At 41.6% G+C, this 12,328-nt stretch overlaps 1 protein-coding gene across 2 annotated transcripts in view; it reads right to left on the reverse strand.

Moving 5' to 3' along the window:
* The window catches only part of ARL15 (ARF like GTPase 15), a 470,719-nt gene extending 458,949 nt beyond the window's left edge, over positions 1–11,770 (reverse strand). For both annotated transcript variants that reach the window (XM_086361689.1, XM_086361688.1), the window contains exon 1: positions 11,627–11,770. In XM_086361689.1, coding sequence (XP_086217815.1) covers positions 11,627–11,674 — 48 coding nt within the window. In that variant the 5' untranslated portion in view covers positions 11,675–11,770. The remainder of the gene's footprint in view (positions 1–11,626) is intronic.
* Between the last annotated feature and the right edge of the window lie 558 nt (positions 11,771–12,328).

A 12,328-nucleotide genomic window follows, 5' to 3' on the forward strand; every position in this document is an offset into this window, starting at 1 on the left:
GATGCTCCCAGCCACCATCCGATGGTAACTTAATAAGGAATCCTGAGCAAGAAGAGCCTAATTGAACCCAATTCAACTCCAGATTCATGAGTTTAAAAAATGACTGTTATTAAGCCACTGTTTTAAGGTGGTTTGTTACTCAGTAACAGATAACCAGAACAATGCTCAAATCAAAAACCTGAAAATTATCCCTAAAATCTCCTTTGTTCTCATCTTCTACAGTCAGTTACAAAATCTTGGCAATTCACAGATGTTACCTAAATCCATCTACTTTTCTGCATCCTTCCTGCCTCCATCTGGCTGTGAACACCATTATCTCACTCCTGAATCAGGATAGCATCTTCCAAACTGGGCTTCTGCCTCCCATCCGCTGCCCTTTCCAGCGCTTGTCCACACTGAAGACTGACCTGACCATGTCACCCTAGGCAAACTTTAAAGGTTCCCATGATGTGACCCTAGGTGGACTCTGCAGCAAAGTGTACCCAGCTGTTCCTGACTCTACTCCAGCCACACCAAGCCCTGGGAGTTCCTTAAAGCAATGGGGTTACTCACCCCCAAGTCCTTGCAGGGATGCTGTCCCTTCTGCCTGGCCCTGGCCCTGCCTGTCACTGGGCCAACACTCCTCAACTTCAATGTTGCAGATTAAAAATGACTCCTCTGAAAAGCTCGCTTTGGCCCTCAAGTCCAGGTTAAGACTCCCTTTCATATACTCTATTAGTAACCTGTATTTCCCTCTGAGTAGAATATGCCATTCCAAAACATAATTGCTTAGTTTTCATCTCTACAAGAGTATGAGTTCTTTGAGGGCAAGCCAATGTCTTATTCACTTGTATATCCCTAGTGCCCGGGACAGCACCAGAATACAAAAGGCTTATAAAAAATTAGAGCTGCTTGAATAAATGATAATTATGTAAAGGCAAATTTATGATCACTCACTTAAAGAATTAGAAAGAATGGAAAAACAGACAGCTATTTCAAGAAGGAAACAAGATGATTGAGGAAAACTTTGAAATAAAAGAAACACTTTAGATATCTAATTGATCCCACCTTTTTATAGATGAAGAAATTGAAGGCAGTGACATTGACTGGTTTGCCCAAACCATACATTGAGTTCCCTGTAAAGCAGGAATACCACCAGGTCAACTGACCTCCACAGTACCTCTTCAGCAAGACAGGATTTTCAAGTGAAACCACACAACCAAAGAATATGGCCAACTAATTTCTTCAAATTAAAAAAAAAAATCTGCCTTATGATCCTCCTATATTATATTGTTCTCATGCCTGAATATATGGAAGTAGCTCTGGGCAACTTTAAATTTCTTTGGGGTACACACACATCAAAATAAATTAATGACTGACAAAGTAAAGACTATTGGTGAGGATACGAAATAACTGGACCTTTTACACTACTGGTATAAGTCTAAGTGGTAAAACTACTTTGGAAAATGTTTGGCAGTATTTAATAAACCTAAACATATGCATGCCCCATGAACCTGAAATTCTACTTTACCCAACAAAAATGCGTTACTTCCCCCAAAACCATAACAAGACTGTTTGTAGCAGCTTTATTCCAAATATCCCCAAAACTGGAAACAATCTAAATGGCCATCAACAATAGAATGAATAGTTTAGTAATAATATTCATACAATACTAATTTGCAATCAGAAAAGAACTGATTTATGCAACATGGATGGATTACACAGGCATACTGAGTAAAAGAAATTACACACAAAAGAACACCTAGCTGTGATTCCATTTATATGAAGTTCAAAGTCAGGTAAAACCAATCTATGTCAATACTGCCTAGGAACGAACACCTAGGCAGGATACCCTAGAGAGCCTTCTGGGTGTTACATATCCACCTGGGGGTGGTTACAAGACACAGGTACATATAAAGTCATCTTCATTACTACTGTTTACTCACTAAGTTGGTCTGACTCTTTGTAACCACATGGACTGTAGCCTGCCAGGTTCCTCTGTCCCTGGGATTTCCCAGGCAAGAATACTCAAGTGGGTTGCCATTTCCTTTTCTGGGGATCTTCCTGACCCAGGGATCGAACCTGCATCTCTTGCATTGGCAGACAGATTCTTTACTACTGAGCCACCGGGGAAACCCATAAACTCATCTAGCTGTACCTTTAAGACTGTACATGTTACTGTGTGTAAATTACACTTCAATTAAAAAGATAATTTGGTGACTAAAAAATGTGATTATAAAAACATAAGTGAACATTCATTTTATGTAACAGCTTATATTCAAAAAGTCCAGTATATACAGTCTCATTCAACCCTCAAAAAAGTCCTTTGTGAAAGTTTTTTTGTAAATAAGATTCTCATTTACTAGTCATAATTACTATCTTAAAAAAATACCTGAATCAGAACAAGAAAAAGGAAATAAAATTTAAGTGATAGTAAAAATTAACTTTAACATTCTTCTGGGGACTAGAAGTCCCAATATAAGTAATTTGCAGAACAGACCAAAAAATAAAAAAACATACTTTACCCAAGGTCAAAAACAAATCTTTTGTGCCCAGCTCTTAAAATGTACAAGAATGTGTTCCTACATAATGTTTAGTTACATTATTTCACAAAAATTGTACGCTGCCATTTTTGGAGAGTAAAAAAATCCCCACAGTGTCACTGAAGCAGGGTTGGGGTGGGGGGGGGGGGCGGGGAAGGGGAGGATTGCGGAATCAAGGTCAAGGACATACAGGAGGAGAAAGACTCACTTTTATCTACACTTGCTCCCCACTTCTGTTGATGCCATTATATGGACTCATACCAATCCGTATAGAAATTATAAAGCAATTTTTTAAAAAAAGAACTTTAGCACTAAAAAAAAACATAATCAATAGTCATCAAAGAGGTTTGGATGCTATCTGAATCTTTCAAATGAGGAATTGTGGTTCGAATTAATCTGTCTTAGACCAGGTTCTCAGCATTTGGGTTTTAGAAGTAAGTACATTCTAAATATTAATTCATACATACAAACTTGAGGATGTTTAAGGATTCACATCCTTTTATTCTGACAGGTAATAACACTGAGATAGACAAAGAGATACTGTTGTTCATTATCATGAGAATAGACAGCATATTCTAACATCCACAAAAAGTTGGAAAGATATAACCTCATATTTTTAAGTCTATAAATTAAACATATGATGACTTTATAACATTCTTGACTTTTCCTTTCTGCTATGGACTGACATTTGGAAAACAGCTTATATCATGCAGGCAATAGGTGGACTTTCTAGGAAATCAAATACAGGGTTTCAAACTTTTCTTCTCTATCACAATAATGAAAACACGTACAGTAAGATTACAGATGTGTTGCCAACCCTCATAACAACTGAGACAGCTGGAGTTACTCCTGACCCTCAGTTTCCTCAACCATAAAACAAAAACCCAAATTCCAGCACCTCAGAGGGTCACTGAAAGGACCAAACAAACGGCGAATGCACATTAAGCACTCTGCAGGATCTAGGGGATTCTCTGGTAGCTCAGCGGGTAAAGAACATGCCTGCAATGCAGGAGACCCCAGTTTGACTCCTGGGTCAGGAAGATCTGCTAGAGAAGGGATAGGCTACCCACTCCAATATTCTTGGTCTTCCCTGGTGGCTCAGCTGGTAAAGAATCCACCTGCAATGCGGGAGACCTGGGTTAGATCCCACAGGATCTAGGGGACTTCCCTGGTGGTGCAGTGGTAAAGAACCCGCTTGCCAATGCAGGAGACATGGCAGGAAGATCCCATGGAGAAAAAACAGCAACCCAGTCCAGTATTCTTGCCTGGGAAATCCCATGGACAGAGGAGCCTGGTGGACTAGAGTCCACGGAGTCACAAAAAGTTGGATATGACTTGGTGACTGAGCACGCATGCACACAGAACCTAGGACAGAGTAAATTCTCAATCAATCATCATCATTATCACCATTTGACTATTACATAACTTTGATTTAACAAACAGTAGCTGATTATATCCATGCATGGTTTATTACCTTATTTAATCACTAAGTCAAAGCTTTAAAATGTAGATACCTTTTGATTCTACATAAAATCTACTTGAACTTGGTCATAAAAATATCCCAAAGGATTAGAAACACTGCCAGTAATAATCTCCCTTTTTGAGATACACTGTGAATATTTGCATATTAATGATTATACAATAAAGAAACTTGTTTGATTTTGTTTGACCTAGTTTCCAAACTTACTTGGCATCAAAATCGCTTTTTGAAACCATAGGACTACTGCTCCTTATAATACACTATCATAAAATATCCAAGAGCTTATAAGGAATGTCCATTGCAGCATTATTTATAACAAATACCAACACTAAAAAAATTGAAACTTAGAATAATCAGTGATAAGGTGATAAGTTAATAAAATTATGATTCACTGAAATGCACATAATAAAATTTCATTAAACAATTTATACAACTCATTGTGTGGTACTAAAAACAAGTAAACACACACAATTATGCCTCAAAACCAACACCTTTTCTTTGAGCTTCCCATAAAATCCAAATAAGATCTCTACATATAAAGGCAGAAATGGTAATATCTAAACTAGAAATGTAAAATAAATATCTATTAATACAAACAGGAATATTTATTAATCTTAAAAACATTACAGAAATAAAACAAGTTTCAAGACAATAAGGGTGATATGTTACAATTTTGTTAAAATTATTAACCACAAAGAATACCATATTATTTACACATATATGCAAATATAATAAAAATGCAACAACAACAACAAAAACCCACACATGAGAACAGTGCCCACTTGCTTTGGGGTAGTTGTCACCATGGAGAAGGATGAAGAAAGCATGGGAGAGCAGAAGGCTTTCACCTTAAAGTTTCTTTTTTTAAAAAGCAACCAGCATTTTGAAGTTAAAATGGCAAAATACTAACAGCTATAATCAGGGAGGTAGATACATAGAAGTGCGTTCTCATTTTCTGTACTTTTCGGAACATTTGTATTTATTAAAGATAAAACTGTGAAAGAATCATATTTTGCTTTAGCTCCTGACTCCATGTACAGACTGATCAAGGAACAAGTGCAGGCCTTCTGCACCTCAGCCAATGGTCCTGGGATGGCTCCAGACTGTCAACTGCTCCACCAGAGAGCCTGGAGAAGCTGCTCTCTTTCGGTGAAAAAAGAACTCTCGAGAATCCCTCTGGGGGAGACATGGCCACAATTGCTAGGGTCGAAGTCCTTGACCCGGAGAGAAGCAATCCAGAAGTCAGAACCATTCCCAACAAATCTGGGTACAAAGGGGCCTGATAAATGAAATGCTCCTGCAAAATCATGTGCATCTGGCTGTGAACCAAAGTGCAGGGCATGCTTATGCACCAGGGTATGGCGGGAGGGTGCAAAAGGTGAGCGAAGTCTCTCACCTTAAGGTATAGACACGTGTACTTCCTCAACTGCGGCACAGCTGTCACTGAGTTCCCAGGGGGCTTCTCACAGGTGATGGCAGCAATTAAGTAACCTCTCAATTTCCAGTCCTGTGTCTGAATCATGGCCCCCTCACTCATCCTCTTAGCTGTTAATTATCACCAGTTACAGCAGTACTGAATAATGCTTACATGCATGGGCTTGGAATCCCCAAGCTAGCTGGTACCCTAGCCCTGACACTCGGTTACATGATCCCAGCCATTACTCCACCTCACAGAGCCTTAAGTTTCCTCTTATTCTAAGTCAGTATGTCTATCAGTCAGCAGTATCTAGTCAACAGGACTGCTGGAAGGATTAAATTGGGTAATGCAGGTAAAAACACTCTGCACAGTACATGATATATACTTTCGTATTCACCCTGCATGAGACTCAATTCCAGTGATAAAAGGATAATCAAGATAGTCAGGGACCCTACACTGATACAAGTTACAGATTCAGATAATGAAAACTCTGCAAAGCACCCCAAATTAAGAGTTTTAAGATGGCAACCACAGAGCATTCAGCCACACATGGGGGCCCTTCTGAGCCACATGCCCATGAAGCCAGCCCTGCCAGAAGCAAGTGTTCACTTTGCTGATACTCAGAAACGAGGGTCAACAAGAACTGGGTTTCTTAGATTCAACCAAACACCAGAAGCATTTGGGGAGATGCCAGGGGAAGAGCCACAGCATAAGTAAGGAGGCCACAGGCTCCAAAATAAAAGCCCATTTTTAACTCAATTTGTGAGAACTATCAGCATTTGTTAACCAAAATGCAGTTACCAAACTTTCTCTGAAAATCTTTTCTTCCTCGAAAGCAAACCCTTTAGCATCAGGAGACTCTGCCCAACAGAAATTCATAAGCAAAAGGCCACTTGGGCCTAGTGTCTGCTAGGCAAAGCCCCACTTTACAGGCAGCACTTGTTTAAGGAGCACAGAAGATTTCAATTAAACTGCCAAATAGATCCTGAGTCTCAGGGACCTCTTCAAAAAGACGACTGGGGCTTGTGACTCTGAAGGTGTCCTTGAAGTGACACTAGGGGGCGGAGAACCAAGGTTGCCTGGAAATCCACGTGTGGTTATTTGATAAAACATTAGATGGTGAAGGTCACCTAGGTGCTCAGAGTCAGGAGATCACGGAGTGGAAGGCTCAGGACACGACACAGTTCTCTTTCTATCCAGCCTTCCTTTTAACAGTCATTTAGCAGAGACAAGTCTTTGAGCACAGGGGAACAGCGACCAGCCTGGTCCTGGCCCCTGGTTTCTTGACTGGAGAAGTAACATGGTAATTACGTAAAATACACTGTAAAACCTTCAAGTGCATTCCAATAGCTTTAACACCAAGCTGGAAGGAAGGCAGTGAAAAGGGAAGGTTCTGGGACCACAGTCCCAGCTCTATTACTTGTTAGCTGTGTGAACTTGGGGAAATTACAAAACCTCTCTCAGCCTTGGTTTAATGCATTACATGTGGAAAGCATTTACATTATCCAGCACCACAGTATGGGCTCAATAAACGGTAACTATTTTATCCTCATAATACCTATGCTTAACTCCCCCACCCTCAGCATGCCTACAAGAACACAACTTAGGCATCCTTCAGAATGCAAGCTCCCAGAGGATATGAATCAGGTCCCCATATGTGCTCTCTTGGGATTCGTGCTACAAGCCTGGAACCATAGACAGTTGAGAACCAGAGCTAGTGCCTTATATCACAGTTTCTGCCTCACGGTCTCGATATTTTTGAAACTTTTTTGCTAAAAGAACCAGTTATTGTGTTCCCTTTTTATCTTATGATTTAGTAATAAAAGAACACCTATGTGACTAATTCAGCTGCAGTTAAGATTAAAAATATATGGCTTATATTATCACTTTTTACATAGAACACATAAGTTATAATGTTCATAGTCATTCACAGTTAAAAAACAGCACACTTCTAAGACCACGGAACATCAGATAAAGTCATAACTGTGCCTTCACTCCTCTTTTAGAATAGGCTCATTTACAACTTAGTAGAACCTCAGAGTTCTGTGCATCGATACACCAAGAGCTTCTGTTCTTGGTTGGTTGATTACTTGGTTTGTACTCTGCAAATAGTGATGGGTTTGTGCTGATCATCTATCTTCTTTCACCTGATCTTCCCTATTGACACACAAATTTTTATATGACAGGTATAGCCTGTGACCAAGAAACTAGGCCAGGTTAACCAACCTATACAGAAAAAGAAATCTAGAACCCTGGCCTTATTAGATCCCAAACCCAACATACAGGTGAAATGATCATTATCTGATAATTAGCAGCTAAAGACGCATTTTTAGATGTCACATTTTCAGGCCCAGCTTTGCATTTCAGTTCACAATGAAACAAAGAAACACAGAGAGATAACCTACCAGAGAGCCAAGGCGCACATCACAGGCTGCCTCCTCCCCCTCCTGCGTATCTGTCCACTGCCACAGGCTCCTGCTGAGCCACCCACACCCCTCCAGTCCTACAGCCAAGGCCATCCCACTGGGGGCTCATCCTCCATGCCTTTCAGGGTCATGCACAAAGCAGGGGTCCCATAAACATTTGTTAGATGGATTAAGGAACATATTTTATTCTTTATAGGTAGTAAACAATCCTCAAGGAAGTCTTGTAACTTCCTGCTTGCTGATGACATTAAATCTCTCCATATACTGAGACTAATTTAAAAGGTAGCCCAATCTTTAAAACTGGGCAGTCACAGTCATTCTATAGGAGGCATAAGAATAGTATGAGCAACATTAGCACAGTATATTAACATTCTACATCTGAAAAGCAACATGCTGTTTATAAATCACTCTCCCTCCATCATCCCATGTAATCATCCCTGGCATTACACAAAGCATACCAAATTTTATTGATGTTATTTTGATCGCAGGAGGGGGGGAAGAGGTAAAATTCAAGCCAATCAACATGAGTCAGGACACAAAGAATATTAAACCGAGAAGAATCTAGAAGTTGATTTTGTCCAACCTTCCAGGAAAACCTGGTAGACACGTTTTCCATTATAGCTGAACTATTTTCTCCTTATTCAGAAAGTTCCACACACTGTCTTACTAGTTCTACCTGTCAGAAGAAAAACAGGAAGATGCTGGTACTGCCCACTGGAACAGCAACAGAATCGTCACCTACAGACCTGACAGGTGTGAACATGGCATTTAAAACCCATTCCTAAAATGGGAAAAAGGTATATGGCCTGTCAATACTGAGATTTTTATATTTAAATACTGGAAAACAAATACCTTGATAATCTTAAAGTTAAGAGTAAAAGATACATTCTGCATTCCCCAGAGTAAAACACCTAATCCAAACAGATGTTATCTTGTCTTACTTTAGAAACTGGAGAGAAAAGCTGTCTCTTCTCTCTCATATTCATTCAACAAATAAAGATAGGGTACAGGGTGATACATGTAATTACTGAGGATACATAAATTACCATTATTGTAGTTCCCTAAACTGAAATCAATCAAAACCTTATCCTAAATAGAAAGGCACTATCCCTGGGCTTCACCTTATTTGTCACCTCTAATTCATAGCATTTCCTTCAAGTTAAGAAATCAACAGTAGCCTCTAAGTTCAGAGAGTTTTATCCTCTGCTTTAATATTCACAGTCTTATTTAAAGCACCTCTTTCTCTCATTTCTCTTCCTTCCATGTTCTGCAATTAAAAAAGGTTAAGTAATGCCATCCAGCCCAAAGAACAATGGACAATCCATACACACACAGCTCCCTCTTCTTTCAGCAGCAATAAGAAGAAAGTCAAACACCGATTAAAAAGAAAAGAGAAGAAAAGACGGCATACACACTATTCCTGTCAAGTGCATGGAAAGTCCACAAGTGCAGCAAAATCTGAAGGGTCAAACTAGAAGTGAAAGGAGTGCATTTTCTCTGGAAGGTAAGTAAAAGAACTTGGGAACTGATTTTTAAAATATGATGCCAGTCAATGAAATTGATTTTCATTTTTCAGAAACTGGTTTTTAATAAACACCACATAAAAATTATGGAAAAGCAAATGAGTCCATCTGAAAGGCAAGAGGAATGATGTGTGGAACATCATTTTCTGTGAGAACTAAGTAAAATGTAAACACAGAAGACCACCTGCAGAGGCTTTTTCCTTTAATGTTTAAGGATTTCCTTAAGTCTTTTCACAGCGGATACTTGACACACTCATCAGAACTGACTTATTTCCTTTAAGAGTTTTTTCCTCACCACCAATGATTAGCCAAGTGATTTTTATGGGACTGTTTCACTACACTTGTGAATTTTTTAAAAATCATAGCTAAGGTGACAAAATAATGATTTTTTTAAAATAGGAATGCATAGGGTATATGCGGGCGTGGCAGGTAAAACAAAAAAAGCCATGTCAAATTTGGAGCCCATTGATTTTGACACACAACTTAGGAAACTGAGGAAGAAAGAATCTGCTTTTAAGGTAATCTAGAGCACCACAAGCATTCCCCATCAGGAAATTAACCTGAGTAATTAACCAGAGTCTTCCAACTGTTTTCCCCCACTAACTGCTGTAGTGGGTTTGGCACCTCAAAGACAGGTTTACAATGCAATTTGCAACTTTAAAACTCACTCAGCAAATAAAATAGCAAGTTCCTTTTTAGGAACTACTTAACTAAGCATTCAAAATCAGCTTTCATTAGTATAGGTAAGGCAGCCCTTTCCAATTCCATAACCATCCTCAACAAACTTTGGCTTTAATTCCGGCAACTGCAAGACAGAACCTACGAGACAAGCTACAAAATAATCAGTTACTTAATTCAGAAAACAGTCTTTAAGAAACATCTGACAACTCTTTTACCCTACATAGCACTTTGCATTTTAAAGAATCCCCAATCAGATAACCTCCTTAACTGGCTACACTGTGAGCTCCGAATGTCTCTCTATCACAAAGACAGAGGAAGTTACTGACATCAACAAAGGAAGAAAACAGAATTTGAATTCAGTTTTTGACTCCCCTCAATGCACAAGGTCATGTATTAACTGCAGTCACCACCCCTCCCCACAAGCCCATCAAACCAGGAAGATTTAGGGGAAATAAGCCCAAATACAAGATAGCATCACAAAACCAGTCCTTGTCCAGCGTTTCTTGACTATGAACGCATTCACAGTCTTTCTTAGTACAGCATTAGTGTAATTCCTAGAAGGCACTGGCAAATCTCTGCCAGGCCAATCTGCAGGCAGAAACCAACAGCATGTGTTCAACAAGATGACAGGACGGTCAATGTCTTTACCGTTTACTTCAACTCTGCATTGCAACAGGGGTTCTAGACAAAAAGGTAAACCTGGTAATTGTTTAGGATTGAACACAGCCAACATTAATGAGGATCCCTGCGAACACAAACATGCATCTCTGGGGAAATAATTTCTCGAACAATATGCGGTGTTTTGCATAATTATACACACACACACATAAATCAAGTGCATTTTTAAAGTAATGTTCAGCCCCAACACTGAGCTGACACTTTTCCCACCTAAACTTCTCAGCACAAGCCTGGCCTAAAAAGCACAGACAGGGTCCAATCTGTGCACCGGGTAAGAGACAAGCATCCACGGCAGAGACGGCGAGGCAATGAATGCCTGCCTATCCAATCCTTTCTACCCACGCTGCGATGTAGTTTAGTCCCGTCTACTATATGGTAATGTGCTTTTAAACCCTCGCGGCGACCGAGGTCATAGCTTTAGAGATCTAATAACAACCAAATGACCGGAGCTACCGGGCACTTAGTAAGCCATTCCGGTTATGGCTCTTTAATAGTACCTGGAGTTCTGCTAAAGGCAGAGGGGAAAACTCCTGCTTCCTGGGAAAGAAAGTCTCTGCAGGAGTACACAGAGAAGCAAAGAACCGACCACGGGCAAAAGACGCCCCGCCGCCGCTGCCCCATCTCTCGGGGAGCGCCCGTGCGCCCCTCGCCCCACAGAACCGCTGGCCCGGGCCGCACCTTTACCTGTCAGTTCCACCACTCCCTGGGAGCTGCGGTCGCACCGCCTCAGCTGCCACCCCTCCGAGTCCCGGCACAGCTCCAGAGCTGGCTGCGGGAGAAAGAACCCCAAAGGCATCCCATCCCAAAGAAAGAAAGCAAAAAGGCTGTTCCTCCAGGCGGAGGGACATCGGGCACGTTGAGGTCCGAGGGGCGACACGCCACCCCTGTCCCGCACCTACCAGATAATCCATGTACAGAAACGCCTCACTTATCCGGAGATCAGACATCCGGCAGCCTAAAGCATCCGGAACGGCTCCGAACCCGGAAAAAAAAGCAGCGTCTCTGGCTGCGAGCAAGCAGCCCCTGAAAAAGCCAGCAACAACGAAAATAGCCGAGAGAAGTCGAGGAGCCGAAGATTACACAAGGGGCGCGGCGATTGGCTGGGCGGGCGGGCAGAAGGAAAGGAGAGCGTTCATTGGCTGTGGCGTCTATAAAAGGCAGGCCACTGCGGGTGGCAGGGGAGAAGCGCGGGAGCGGCCGGGGCGCTGGTTCCTGTGAGGAGGGCGGAGGGGCGGGGGCTAGGGCTGCGAGGGCGGAAGAACAAACCGGGAAGAGCGGAAAATCAGCCGGTGCTGTCGTCGCCGGCGTTCTGTGTGCTTCCGTGGCCTCCGAGTTGGGTAAATCGGAACCGAACAGTGTTCCATAGGAGGAGAGCTGTAGGAAGCTTCCCCTAGTAGGAAGCTCGCGCTGAAACGTGGGAGGTGTAGAAGCCACAGATACTTAATGCCCCTCTCCGGAGCGATTTCCCGAAGGCCCTGTGGCCTTGAGACTGCACGGCTGGGATGACTGGAATGTGTAAGAAGGTACTCTGAACAGGCAAGCCTGTGACTCGGGGGCTGCCCCTCCCCACTTTCAGGATGTGAAGCGAAGGTGGACAGCTC

Source organism: Bos grunniens, chromosome 20, assembly GCF_055505025.1.
Source record: "Bos grunniens cultivar Pamir isolate PY7600 chromosome 20, Bosgru_T2T1.0, whole genome shotgun sequence".
Classification (NCBI taxonomy): Eukaryota; Metazoa; Chordata; class Mammalia; order Artiodactyla; family Bovidae; genus Bos; species Bos grunniens.